This window comes from Taurulus bubalis (assembly GCF_910589615.1).
Source record: "Taurulus bubalis genome assembly, chromosome: 19".
In the NCBI taxonomy this organism is placed as follows: domain Eukaryota; kingdom Metazoa; phylum Chordata; class Actinopteri; order Perciformes; family Cottidae; genus Taurulus; species Taurulus bubalis.
The window spans coordinates 20,038,626-20,052,918 of NC_136607.1; the positions used below are offsets into that span (position 1 = coordinate 20,038,626).

Consider the following 14,293-nt stretch of genomic DNA (forward strand, 5'->3'; position numbering starts at 1 on the left):
TATTTCCTTAATTGCGTGCAGGACAGATGTAGTTAGTATAAAATGAAAAGCGGCACACATCAGCGTAACTGGAATGAGCTTTTGGAGACGTCTGTGTTCACGCTACAGGTGTGATAATCACCTCAGCTGCAGCGCATAGAAGAGAGGTTTACCTTTTCTCCAACAGAACCAGGGTTTCCAATACCGCCTGAAGGGCCCTGAGGGCCATCGGCTCCTGGGGGTCCGGAGGGGCCTCGTGGACCAGGGGGGCCGGGTGGACCCTGCACAGAGCGAAGAGGGTCCGGTTTAATAAAGTAGAGACGCAGGACGATGCAAAAAACGTATTGTAATGGGATAAATGGATGGTAACAGCCTCTTTTACACATATATATATATATATATATATATATATATATATATATATATATATATATGTGTGTGTGTGTGTGTTATACATACTTACCATTTGACCAACGTCTCCAGTTTCACCTTTCTCACCAGGTGGACCAGGTAAGCCCTGTGGAGTGAGCAGAGTCATCATCTGAGTCTCTTAAGGACAACATTTCAAAGTGCACAACGTTTCCTCGCGGTCCGAACCTGCAGCCCGACTGGACCCGGAGGTCCGGGGAACCCTCGGGACCCTTCGTCTCCCTTCTGGCCGAACAGACCCTGTTGACCTCTGGGACCGGGCTCTCCATCTGCACCCTGCACAACGCGGCAGAGGAAAAGGGGGCGGGGTCACAAGCGGGAGACGCAAAAAAAAAGCTCGATCGAATGACGTGAGCGCCCGATGCCAACGAGACACTTACAGCGGGACCGGGTGCTCCGACGGGCCCTTGGGGGCCGGTGGGACCGGGTGGACCCTGCAGAGGAGGAGGAAACACATCGGAAGGGACAATCAACACAAAACTGTCAGAACCCACGGATTCACAGTAAAAAAATGGATCTGACTCGAAGCCTCCGGCGGAGAATAAGGAGAAGCAAACAATGTATTTATGATCGCTATAAATAAACAACTTACATGCTCTCCTTTGTCGCCCTTGCCTCCTTTCTGGCCCGGCTCTCCAAGCTCTCCCTGTGGGATGACAAGATCACAGAGTGAAAGGAAAGAAAGGAAGTGAGCAACACAAGCGAAACGGAGATACAAAAGTACGTTAAATTACCGTCAAATACTTCCCAGAACGAAAACTGACGAATAAAAGCACAATAAAAACCTACAGTCAACTACATCCACCTTCTGAATATGTTTTTGGAGATCTGTCTATGGATATTTCAATTACATCCAGCCGTCTCTGACAAATATAGTGTGGGGGGGAGGGGCTTAATGTGATGGCCGAGAGGGGGAGGGGCTTAATGTGATGGCCGAGAGGGGGGAGGGGCTTAACGTGATGGCCGAATCCCTGCTCCTCCTAATTAGTCCCATTTCAACCTGTTTGCACCATCTTCCCCAGATTAAATAACCTTGCACCATTCTTTCAAAGCCTCCACATGCGAGAAATAATGTTTATATCTGTCTTAAAAACCCAAAGGCATTTTACTTTTGGGTTCGAGTGAAGACAATGGCCTCTGTGTGAGCCAGTGTTAGTCTTAAAAGTAAACATTAGATCCTTTTTATCTGCACGGCAAACAGCCTCTGTGTCCGTCGGCGCCGCGGGGGTCGGTCCACGGCCGGTTAAGAACTGAGGCGCTCTTCAAAAGGATGAGAGATTATCTCCCTGCAAATGTTTTGAGAGCGGGATGAGGAGTTGTTGGTTCCTCCCTCTCCCCTCGTCTGTTTGTGGAGAGCAGAACAAAGCCGCAAACAAGGCCGGTTCTCCTCTTTAAAGATCCGCCGATCGATGCAAACTCTGTCGGACAAATTCCCCTCCGAGCGTTTAAGGTCACGGGGAAAAGAGACCGGAGGAAACCTGGCTTAGATCTCAACTGCCGAGTTCAGAGCATCACGCTCTGTGCATTAGTGTGTGTGTGTGTGTGTGTGAAAAGCAACCCACCTTGTCTCCGTCCTCCCCAGGTGGTCCAGGAGGTCCTCCGGGTCCTGGCAGACCCACAGGTCCCTGAATACCGTCTCTTCCAGCTGGGCCTTGAGGTCCTTTCTCTCCCTGAAATATTGTATTTTGTCAGCCATGTTTTAATCTGGGATATTCAGATTATATCTTTTCAGTTCGCCGCAGCAGTCTCTCTCCATATATCGTGACGCTCTTACCGGTCCACCTTTCTCTCCGGAGGGGCCTGGAGGTCCCTGGGGTCCAGACCGTCCGGGGAGACCCGTGGGTCCGGCTGAGCCGGCGGGACCGCGCTCACCAGGAGAACCCTGCAGAACATCAGAGAAACCCAGCGTCAACACATGATGGAGACTATGGAAGGTGAGAGGATGAGAGTGACGCAGTGAGGACGGAGGATGCAGCAGAGTGTACTCACAGCGGGGCCAGGTGGTCCGTGAGGTCCTTCGCTCCCTTTCAAGCCGTGAGCCCCCTGCGGAGCGGAATAAAACGAAGGCGTGAGAAAACAGACACATCTGTTGGGGAAGCACACGCCCCGCCTCGCGCCGGACTCCTTCAGACGGGCCCAGCGGGAAGCGGAAACCCTCCCATCGTCCCCAGAGCGGAGGCTGAGAGCCGTTATTTACTGAAACCGCTGCTGAGCATCCTTCATGGTGCACAGGAACAGGTGCGTTTAATGTCTGCACCCGAGAGTTCAAACCAAAAAAAGCGTTCTGCAATTTGTATTCTCTCTAAGAAGTTCGCAGTAAGGAAACAGTGTGAATTGCGTAACGAGCACGACATGACTTTGTCAAGTTAGAGTAGAATCAAAGTGATAAAAAAGCACATTGTTCTCGTGTAGCCCACTCAGGGACGTGGCACCACGTCTGATTCCTGCAGGGAACCAACTCTTACAGCGATGCATCAGCCCAGGACTGTTATGCAACCACCAAGCTGTGAGAGATATTGCATTTGTGAGATGCTTTTGTTCTGCGCAGAAGGGAATACTCACCACAGGGCCAGGCAGACCTCTCTCTCCCGGGAACCCTCGGGGCCCCGGGGGGCCGTCCTTACCGGCTGGGCCAGCAGGACCGGAGTCGCCCTGCGGGTCAAAGCACAGCGCCGTTAATTCTGTAAACGCATTTGTAATTACATGTGTGGCGCTGATGGGGCGTTAATAGAGAATAGAAACAATATTAAATTCACCTTGGCTCCTTCTTTCCCTGCAGCTCCAGGTAGACCCTGCTCACCAGGTGGGCCCGGGGGTCCGGGGTGACCTCGGTCTCCCATCGGTCCAGTTTCACCTGTCGGTCCCTACAATACAACGAATAAAAATAAAGATTAAACGTAATCCCAGACGCCACAGCTTCTAAAACGCAGCTGCGGAGGAGGTGTGAAGAAGATGAGCACGATCAGCGACGCAAAACCAAAAAGATGTTACAATTTCTACTTCTATTACGAAAGCCGGTGTGGAGAAGCGGAGCATTTGCTGCGTAGGAGGCCTACTAGTCATTAAGGCGCCGCTAGCATCAACGTCCTCAGCTGGCATGAGCAGAGACAAGTCTGTTAGAGGATTCTGCATTATGGACCAAGAGCCAACAACACTTATGTCACGGCTGGTGAGATATAGGTTAAACAGAAAGAAAAATAGGACGACTCCTTGTTTTTTTGTGGGAAATTCAAATTGCTGGGAGCTTTCTGGTGGTTTTACTGGTGCAGTGTAACTTTTAAAGCCTTTTGAGATGCGTTATTTGGTATTTTTCCGCAGCTTAGTGGAGATGTGTCTCACTGAGATGTTTGCTGCGACTCACCTGAGGTCCGACCACGCCGGGCGGGCCGGGAGGACCAGTCTTGCCTTGGAATCCCTGTTTGTGACAGAAGAAGAAAAGTTACCACATAAGTGACTCAGAGGAACACAGACGAAGAGCCGAGGAGCCGAACCAGTAACTCACAGTCTCTCCTCTCTGTCCGGGATGTCCGGGCAGGCCGTCTTTCCCTGAAGGTCCCTGAGAAATACAAGTAGATATATTAATGTCAGAGGAAAGGCATGATGGGTTTATCACAGTTGTGTGTTTTGGAATGAGTTTGGACTCACAGGAGGTCCCTTTGGTCCTGGGAAACCAGTTGGTCCCTGAGGTCCTGGCAGACCCTGAAAAGCCACAACAAAAGATTCCTGGTCAATAATCCGGTCGACTCTGCATTCACGATTCAATTTTAAACGCGTGATGGGTACGTACCCTCTCGCCGAGAGGTCCCGGTGGGCCGTCGTTTCCTGAGTTGCCCTGAAGAGACACAATAAGGAGAGAGCGGTGAACTCGGAGCACAAAACAAAAGATTAAAAAGACGGCGCCGGGGGGGAAATATCCGTCGCACCTTTGGTCCGGCTTTCCCCGTCGGTCCTCTCGGTCCTCTCTCTCCTCGAGGGCCCTGGAGGGAAAAGAGACAGAGGGTGACTTTAACACACACACACACACACACACACACACACGCACACACACACACTGGTGACCTGAAATGAAATGGCTTGAGTCCGCCTGGGTTCCCCTTGTAGAGGCCCGGGGTTCAACTTCCATTTTTTTTCAATCAGGCGCCAAAGTCAGACTTACCGTGGGTCCTCTCTGTCCGCGTGGGCCAGACTTCCCTGCTAATCCCTGTGGACACACACACACACACACACACACACACACACACACACACACACACGGTCACATTTGCGAACAGATTTCAACAGAATCGGGTGATTTAGAAGCTCTGAGATCATCTTTCATCATGAATTAGAGATGAGCATTGATTAGATTCATTACATTCTAAGAATAGGACACTTTAATAAACAACAATGCATTATGTGATGATTTTAAAGAGATATTACTACTGCAGTGGCTTCATGCAATTTTAATGAGAAATACAATTATATCTTTTGTGTAGCTCTTAGTTTAAAAAGGAAAAGTGCTCTGGTACTACTTCATGGCGCTATTGTTCCCTTCTGTCTGGGAGCTTAGTCTCAATAAACGTCACTTTTTTTGGGGCGAAGATGAAAAGCTGTATGTCGGGGCGAACCATTACAAGCTAATGGCTCAGTCCCTTTAAAGTAAGAAAATGAAACACTGCTCGAGTCCCGAACAACGACAAACAATAACTTCCTGTGGTTTTGAAATGAGTTGTAGAGGAGAAGGAACGCAAGAGTCTCCTCTGTCTTTATTTTAGAGCCATGCAACTTCCTCTGGAGATAAAAAGGTATTGATCCAAGCTGTGGAGGGATGAGAAGAAGAAGAAGAAGAGCCTGTCTGACATACCCGAGTTCCTTTCTCTCCATTGGCGCCTGGAAAGCCTTGGAAACCTTGAGATCCCTGTGAGAGGAAGAGAGTCATTTAATAGTTTGACAGACTTTAAATATAATATCCCTGTTTGTTCCCCCACAGCATATTAAATGTGAGTGAGCCGTGAGATAAAAGCGTGTTTTATTGTTGGGAGCTGACACCAAAAGGCATATTCAAGTCCGGCTCTTTGATCCGGAGCTTCAAGCGTGTCCACTCGTCACTCTGCGGCGGCGCTAACAAGGCTAAAGGACGAGCGGAGCAGACTTCACATGCACACGTATGAATATAACAGAGAGAGGGGCTTCATGGTCAAATGACCGGTGTCCTCTATCAATAGAGGGTTTAAACTGATTACTAGAGCAATGTATTGCTGAGCAATCACCTTTGGTCCTTGTCTTCCTGGGTATCCGGGCAATCCGGGGACTCCGAGTTTACCCTGTTGATGAGAAGAGCCAAATTAGAGACAGATTCAACACAGAACTTTATCTCCTCCCAGAGCCTCAGAGGACATTATTCAACTGTCCTTGACGACCCCTATCTGACTTTATACAAGAAATGTGTTGTATTTTAATGGGTCATCAATAATGCACAAAATAATAGAATTTCTCCACAAAGTTGATCTCCCGATGAGAAGCTTGACCCACATGCAGACCGCCCTTTAGTCGCATAATGCTAATTCAGATGGATTCAGATGACGGGCCTTCAACAGGCAGTGTGGTTACGTATGTTAACGCGGCCTCGACGATACTCAACGACGACTCAGGCTCTTTTTTTTATGCCTGAAGTGAAAGAGGCCACATCCTCGAGGAAAGAGCCACACAAAATGCCTGAGGGATTTCCCGGTGTTCATTGTAACAATAAAGAATGCATAGAACCATTTTATGCTCCAAGCTGGTTGAAGAGATTCTAGATCAAACGATGAAGGACACGCTCTCTGCGAGGGTTTGAGGGTTTGAGGGTTTGAGGGTTTGAGTCCGAGCCGGACCGAAGGAGCTCACCTTCTCTCCGCTGGTTCCGAGAGGACCGGAGTCTCCTGGGAGACCCGAACGCCCCTTTGGCCCCTCGGGACCGTCCTCTCCTCTGGGTCCTGCAGGTCCAAGCTCTCCCTGGAAAGCACACGCTTATATTATGATTTACACTTCATCATAATCCAAAAGCATACTTTATTAACAAGCTTTCTTGTAAAAAAAAAAACGTGTTGAATGTATTTCCTTTCACATAAACCGCACAAGAATTAATAGAAATCAAATAGCAAAATAGAAGTTTCCTTTCCTGCCTTTTGCTTGTGCATTTGTATTGATATCTGAATAAAAATAACAATAATAATAAGTGTGGTTGTATTTAATTATGATGTTACCAAGTTCTGTAAACTTCACTAAACTTTAACTCAACTATTTCATGTCAGAGAGATATACTAAAGATTTTACACCACACAAACAACCAGGAAGTCACAACACGGAGTAACACCACGTCATAACATTTTAATTTGAGTGCCTCCCCTCTGTTTCCACTCGGGTCGCCATTTTTATCACTGTTGTGAGTGTAAAGTTGTGTAAATAACTCTTTTCCTCAGAGCAGTGAGCGATCACATCACCGCTTCTCTGGGCGAGCCGATCCTCCTCCTAGCGGGACGCCGGCTAAATGACGGAGGACCCAGTGGTGTGTGTGTGTGTGTGTGTGTAGGTGTGTGTGAGAAAGGTAGCTAGTTTAACGCCTGTACGGAGGTACACACACACACACCCGCCCTCAAGTACACATAAAACAGCATCAAGCAAACTGTACTGTACTCACACTTGCAAGCTCATCAAACACACACACACACACACACACACACACACACACACACACACACACACATTCTCGTAGGAGTCATTTAGATGCTGGTCCACGTGTGACTCCTCCAGAGCGGAGGGCCTCCTCAGATCCCTGCTTTCATGTGGATCTGCTGCTCCTCCAGAGGAAGGAGGCTGCAGCCTCTCTGTCGGGTGTGAAGGGCTTTAGAGAGACATCGATTTCTCCTCCTCTCTGCATTCAGCTGTGGGCCGGCCTGGGCCGGGATTTTGGGGGGTTTTGATGTTTGAAAGTACGGGTGAGAGCGAGTTATGTTCCTCACTGTAAAAAAAAGACTGTTTCCCCACTACTTGACATTGTAAATCCCTATCGCAGTTTGCAAACTGGGTGCACCTGTCAAACTTTCCCTTCAAGTTCCCGACACACACACACACACATGCTAACAGCTGGCAGTAGGAGCAACACCTTATGCTTGCTCATTACCCACAATTCCACAGCAGTCGCAGAGGCGTAGCCCGTGAGGGGCTAACATCTCTGTGTCGCTTAGTTCAGGGAAAGGTCGCTCCCAAGGTCGAGAGCGGACCTGACGGCCGTCTCATTGGTTAAGTGCAGAAGCCTTACCCTGTCGCCCTTGAGGCCCATGTCTCCCTTGAAGCCGGGGAAGCCATCTTCTCCCTGGGAAGAGAGGGAAGGAGGCGAGGAGGTGAGGATGGAGGGTGCAGCAGAGGATACAATAATGGAACAATACAGATGTTGAAAGCATTTGTGTGGTATTAATCTGCACGCACACACACACACACACACACACACACACACACACACACACACACACACACACACACACACACACATGTACGCACACAGATGCAGAGTCTTGGCAAGATCCCCTGTTGCCATAGAAACTCTTGATCGCCTTTTCTCTCTCTCTCTCTCTCTCTCTCTCTCTCTCTCTCTCTCTCTCTCTCTTCCGTACCAGCATCAGTTTAACAGGATTCCATTGACATCATCATTAGCATGAAAACATTCACCACCACAGATATTTATTCAGTGCAAATCATACAAACGCTACAATTTCACTCGGTCACCGTCTCAGCAAAGAAGTCTCCCGTACCTTTTCTCCCTTGTGTCCTTTCAGTCCGCGCACGCCGTCCGCTCCCTGTGATGCGAGAACAGACAGATGTTAAAGGTTGTCAGTGGACAATGTGACGGGTTCATTAACACGTCTGTAGATTAGAGAGTGACTGTCATTGTAGTTCAACTACATTCATTTTTTCAGACACTTCCATGTGACTGGGGGACTTGTAGCTGGAAGTCAAACCACTTGTGTCGCCCCGTCTCTCAGCGGAAGCTTTACTTAATGACTGGATCAGTCACGCTCTCTCGCCAGGACTTTATTTGATGGCATTCCTTGAGTCTTGGATTCACCAGCGGCTGATAAAGATGCTGTGCCATCGGCCCTGTGACTCACCTTTACGTTAGCAAAGTGCTGTCAGATCTTAATCTGTGCGTTAGTAAGATCTTTGCATGTCTCTGGGACAAAAGCGGAGGCTATTCCCTTCTAGACAGTTCCAAAACTACGGCTTTTATTTAGTTAAACTACAGCTTTTTACAATATATCACTAAGTTGTTGGAAAGGCCTTGGAAATAATAACATTTAAATAAGATAATGGGTAAATATGAGCCCTTAACGGCCGTTAATTGCAGGGTATCACAACCGAATGACATCACAAATGGATTTATTAGTGGTCGATAATCATCTCACCTTCACGCCTCGGGGCCCGGGATAACCAATGGGTCCTTGAGGGCCAGCAGGGCCCTGGGGAGAGAGAGGTTTAGTGAGAGCTTGTAGCACACACACACACACACACACACACACACACACACTCTCGTGCTAATGTTATACACATTTATGCAAAATGTTTTATGCAAATGTCTCTGAACTAGGACAAAGGAAGAGGGAAAAGAAACCTTGAAACGCTGGAATACATTCAGAAAATAACTAATGCAAGTTCCAAAAGTAAGAAATAAAGCTCACCATGTGTCCTTTCTCTCCATTAGGCCCCTCCTTTCCGGGGTGACCCTGTGAATTATTAAAAAGAAACATTATTGGACCTCATCTCGGGATAATTACAACCATAAATACTACAACATAGCTGAGGGATTACGTTGTAAAACTATGGGAGGATGAATCAACGTGGAAAATTGGAATAAGAGCCTTTTTAGCATTATTATAAAGGCACTGCCGGCTATTACTGGGCTCCAAAACTTCACAATACATTTCACACAAACTGCACATGTTTGTGTGCAAACACAAAATGCAGATGACGCAAAAAAAAAAAACACACGTTCAATATGGATGTCCGGTAAAAGGGAAGAGAATTGATCGCATTCTCGTGAGACGAAGGCAACGGGTTCTTTGTGACGTGAGAGAGGATGTAGGAGCAAATAGGTGCTGGGGAGGACAGAGGAGAGAGGGAAGGAGGGAGCGTTGAGATGGAGAGAGAGAGAGAGAGAGAGAGAGAGACTATTGCGGTTGATGGAGGAGGCAACACGTGGATGAGTAAAGATAAGTGTGTCAACGGCGGAGAGATATTTCTAATCCATAAAGACCCTGAGAGCCATTAAAGGACCAGGAGGAACGGCACGCTGTGCGCTCTTCTCCATCTCTAATTCCTCATCTTCACCACAACCCCTTTCACATTCTGCACAGTTCTACAGTTATTCATATTTCACCGTCTCTTCGGTTCTTTGTCAGCACGCCGTCAGCGCAGGTGCAAGACGTGTGCGTGGGCGGGTTGCTGAATGTGTCGCGTCACACACATATGCTTTCGGACAAACAATCATCTCGGTGTTGTTGTTAAACGTTGAAATTACATGCACTGCTTTTGAAAGTGTTTGTTTTTCACAGTTATGATACAGTATATGTAGTATACCTACGTTTCACCTTAAATACATTTACTCAGATGTGTGGGAGGCATCAACTCACCGGAGGACCATCAGCTCCTGGCATTCCTGGCAAGCCGGGTTTCCCTGTAGGACCCTAGAGAGGAGACGAGATGGTAGGTAAGGACGAGATGGTAGGTAGGAGATGAGATGTTAAGTAAAGTTAAGTAAGACGAGATGTGGATGTTAGGTAGGAGACGAGGTGGTAGGTAAGGACGAGATGGTAGGTAGGTAGGTAGGAGACGAGATGTTAGGTAGGAGACAAGATGTTAGGTAGGTAGGAGACGAGATGGTAGGTAAGGACGAGATGGTAGGTAGGTAGGTAGGAGACAAGATGTTAGGTAGGAGACAAGATGTTAGGTAGGAGACGAGATGTGGATGTTAGGTAGAAGATGTTAGGTTGAAGACGAGATGTTAGGTAGGAGACGAGATGTGGATGTTAGGTAGGAGACAAGATGTTAGGTAGAAGACGAGATGTTAGGTCGGAGACGAGATGTTAGGTAGGAGACGAGATGTTAGGTCGGAGACAAGATGTTAGGTAGAAGACGAGATGTTAAGTAGAAGACAATATGTTAGGTTGGAGATGTTCGGTAGAAGACGAGATGTTCGGTAGGAGACAAGATGTTAGGTAGGAGACGAGATGTGGATGTTAGGTAGGAGACAATATGTTAGGTAGGAGACGAGATGTGGATGTTAGGTAAGAGGTGTGGATGCTAGGTAGGAGACGAGATGTGGCTGTTAGGTAGGAGACGAGATGTGGATGTTAGGTAGGAGACTAGATGTTAGGTAGAAGACGAGATGTTAGGTACAAGACGAGATGTTAGGTAGGAGACGAGATGTTAGGTACAAGACGAGATGTTAGGTACAAGACGAGATTTTAGGTACAAGACGAGATGTTAGGTAGAAGACGAGATGTTAGGTAGAAGACGAGATGTTAGGTACAAGACGAGACGTTAGGTAGAAGACGAGATGTTAGGTAGAGGACGAGATGTTAGGTAGAAGACGAGATGTTAGGTAGAAGACGAGATGTTAGGTAGAAGACGAGATGTTAGGTAGAGGACGAGATGTTAGGTAGAAGACGAGATGTTAGGTAGAAGACGAGATGTTAGGTACAAGACGAGATGTTAGGTATGAGACAATGTTAGTTAAAAGACGAGATGTGGATGTTAGGTACAAGACTAGATGTTAGGTAGAAGACGAGATGTTAGGTAGAAGACGAGATGTTAGGTAGAAGACGAGATGCTAGGTATGAGACGATGTTAGTTAGAAGACGAGATGTGGATGTTAGGTAGGAGACTAGATGTTAGATAGAAGACGAGATGTTAGGTAGGAGACTAGATGTTAGATAGAAGACGAGATGTTAGGTACAAGACGAGATGTTAGGTAGAAGACGAGATGTTAGGTACAAGACGAGATGTTAGGTAGAAGACGAGATGTTAGGTACAAGACGAGATGTTAGGTATGAGACGAGATGTTAGGTACAAGACGAGATGTTAGGTAGAAGACGAGATGTTAGGTAGAAGACGAGATGTTAGGTAGAAGACGAGATGTTAGGTATGAGACGAGATGTTAGGTACAAGACGAGATGTTAGGTAGAAGACGAGATGTTAGGTACAAGACGAGATGTTAGGTATGAGACGAGATGTTAGGTACAAGACGAGATGTTAGGTATGAGACGAGATGTTAGGTACAAGACGAGATGTTAGGTATGAGACGAGATGTTAGGTACAAGACGAGATGTTAGGTATGAGACGAGATGTTAGGTACAAGACGAGATGTTAGGTAGAAGACGAGATGTTAGGTACAAGACGAGATGTTAGGTAGAAGACGAGATGTTAGGTAGAAGACGAGATGTTAGGTATGAGACGAGATGTTAGGTACAAGACGAGATGTTAGATAGGAGACGATGTTAGTTAGAAGACGAGATGTGGATGTTAGGTAGGAGACGAGATGTTAGATAGGAGACGAGATGTGGATGTTAGGTAGGAGATGAGATGTGGATGTTAGATAGGAGACGAGATGTTAGGTAGGAGACAAGATGTTAGGTAGGAGACGAGATGTGGATGTTAGTTAGAAGACGAGATATTAGATAGGAGACGAGATGTGGATGTTAGGTAGGAGATGAGATGTTAGATAGGAGACGAGATGTGGATGTTAGGTAGGAGATGAGATGTGGATAGGAGACGAGATGTTAGGTAGGAGACTAGATGTTAGGTAGGAGACTAGATGTTAGGTAGGAGACGAGATGTTAGGACCAATGAGACCTCACTGAGTAAGACGTAGCATTCGAAGGTTAGCCAACAGCTGTCAGGTTTTGAGCTAACGTCAGCATGCGAACACACCTTTTACTCCTTCAAATAAACAATGGACTCCTTGTTTGATTACATTTCACCTCATCAAATACCACAGCCTTCTAGTATTTCATTTAGGAGAACACATCATATCTGCATTATTCATCCTCACACTGTTCAATAATAAACTGGATTCCCTCCATGCAAACAGGCAAATGTGATTTAGCCGAAATTGGATTAAAATGCATCGGGATTAAAATCTGTCTACGGTGCACAATGTGTGTCCTGCGTTGGGGACGGGGCCCGTCTGCATAATAGTGTGATAAGCATTTTGGAGCTGAATACTCGGCTTTCAGCTCATGCAAATGAATGAGACAATTTCCTGCAATTTTCATAGATTTTGGGGTCCGCGTTTATTAACATTTTATCAAGCTGGCTGTGATGGTGGGATATTCTTACCTTGTCTCCTGGAGTCCCGATGGCTCCTTGGGGCCCTGCAAGTCCCTGTGGAGAGAACGGGAAAAAACAAAATGCTCAGAACAATTTATTTAATGGATGGATGGGAAAATCCAACGTCAGACCACCTGTCCATTACTGACCTGGGTACCTGGGTTGCCCTGCTGTCCAGGAGGTCCTGGCTCTCCTTGTGGTCCCTGACGGGGAAAAAAAAAAAAGTTAATTTTAGAAATCTCATTAAAATACTTTAAATTATTTAGTTATTTAGTTTCAACCTCCCACATAAAAGGGAAGAGAGATTTTGTTGCTCCGTGAGGTCCATTAAAGATGAAATGCTTCTCTCAACAGATATGAATCAGAAGCGCATCGCTGCATTATTACTTTCTTATACCTAAACAGGCAAATAGCACAATGGCTTTGCTCGACACACACACACAAACACACACACACACACACACACACACACACACACACACACACACACACACAGACACTGCTGGACCACAAACTCGAACATTGATTGCCAGTTATCTCAGATAACTGGCAATCAATTGCGTGGCCCTGGTCCAAGAGAGTCTGGGAAAGCTGTTGGTCTTCCATTTCGACCTGGAGGAACATTCCCAACAGGAACCGACAAGCTGCTGCAGCCAGGTAATCTTAAAGAGATGGACCTGGAAACGATGGTGGACTGCTCAAATGGGCCTAAACACATCCGGTCTATTCTTCATTATCTCCTAAGTATCCTCTGATTGTACTGCCGTGTGTGTGTGTGTGTGTGTGTGTGTGTGTGTGAGGAGGAGTGTGTAACCCATCCTGTGGGGGACATGCATCGGATACACAGTCACATTGCGGGGACTCGCCTTTTATTTAGGGGGGAAACATGGGGACAATTGCCTGTAAATCATTATATTTATGGGGGAGATTTGGTTTAAGGTTATCAATGGGATGTCCCCGTAAGTCGTGCAAACAAGACTGTGTGTGTGAGAGAGAGAGAGGTCAGGAGGCAATACCGAGGCTTCAAGGATGAAATAAGAAAGAAGGACAGTCTGGGGTGTTTTTATCTGAGAAAAGGAGAATTCCTGATACAGAATATTGGCATTTGAATCACTTCCAGCTGGACTTACGATGTTTCCTTTGGGTCCGGAGTGGCCGTCCATTCCAGTCACGCCCTGCAGCGTTGGAGATGAGCACAGTGTTCAGCACACACACACACAGGAAGGCCGAGCACATCTGCAACACGCCAAGCCGGGTCGTGCTTCGACCGCACGTTTAGCTTTCTATGCATTCCTTTGAGGGTGTGATTTATTGTTTGTGATATCTCGAACATCCTACACGGGGATATCAGCGCAGAATCCGCTGCCTGATTGATGCCCGCTGTCCGCGGTAAATGAAATCAGTGGAAACAGTATTAACATTGGGGTTCTTAGCTGTGCTGTCGACGTCTGTCTGAAACGCTGAAGTTTAACTCAATATTGTATGCTACTCTTTGTGTACGCTGTCTGCAATATATCGAGTTATATTTCCCTGCGGGTGTTGT

At 46.9% G+C, this 14,293-nt stretch overlaps 1 protein-coding gene across 1 annotated transcript in view; it reads right to left on the reverse strand.

The window, feature by feature from the left end:
• col5a1 (procollagen, type V, alpha 1) overlaps window positions 1–14,293 on the reverse strand; it is a gene marked incomplete at its 5' end in the record, with an annotated part of 67,311 nt that overhangs the window by 13,547 nt on the left and 39,471 nt on the right. Inside the window, 27 exons of the mRNA XM_079235249.1 lie at window positions 153–260; window positions 443–496; window positions 577–684; window positions 789–842; window positions 1,001–1,054; window positions 1,971–2,078; window positions 2,183–2,290; window positions 2,398–2,451; window positions 2,971–3,060; window positions 3,165–3,272; window positions 3,770–3,823; window positions 3,911–3,964; window positions 4,054–4,107; window positions 4,196–4,240; window positions 4,332–4,385; window positions 4,565–4,609; window positions 5,252–5,305; window positions 5,658–5,711; window positions 6,274–6,381; window positions 7,688–7,741; window positions 8,178–8,222; window positions 8,829–8,882; window positions 9,102–9,146; window positions 10,053–10,106; window positions 12,760–12,804; window positions 12,900–12,953; window positions 13,881–13,925. Of these exons, the coding sequence (XP_079091375.1) occupies window positions 153–260; window positions 443–496; window positions 577–684; window positions 789–842; window positions 1,001–1,054; window positions 1,971–2,078; window positions 2,183–2,290; window positions 2,398–2,451; window positions 2,971–3,060; window positions 3,165–3,272; window positions 3,770–3,823; window positions 3,911–3,964; window positions 4,054–4,107; window positions 4,196–4,240; window positions 4,332–4,385; window positions 4,565–4,609; window positions 5,252–5,305; window positions 5,658–5,711; window positions 6,274–6,381; window positions 7,688–7,741; window positions 8,178–8,222; window positions 8,829–8,882; window positions 9,102–9,146; window positions 10,053–10,106; window positions 12,760–12,804; window positions 12,900–12,953; window positions 13,881–13,925 (1,764 nt within the window). The remainder of the gene's footprint in view (window positions 1–152; window positions 261–442; window positions 497–576; window positions 685–788; window positions 843–1,000; window positions 1,055–1,970; window positions 2,079–2,182; window positions 2,291–2,397; window positions 2,452–2,970; window positions 3,061–3,164; window positions 3,273–3,769; window positions 3,824–3,910; window positions 3,965–4,053; window positions 4,108–4,195; window positions 4,241–4,331; window positions 4,386–4,564; window positions 4,610–5,251; window positions 5,306–5,657; window positions 5,712–6,273; window positions 6,382–7,687; window positions 7,742–8,177; window positions 8,223–8,828; window positions 8,883–9,101; window positions 9,147–10,052; window positions 10,107–12,759; window positions 12,805–12,899; window positions 12,954–13,880; window positions 13,926–14,293) is intronic.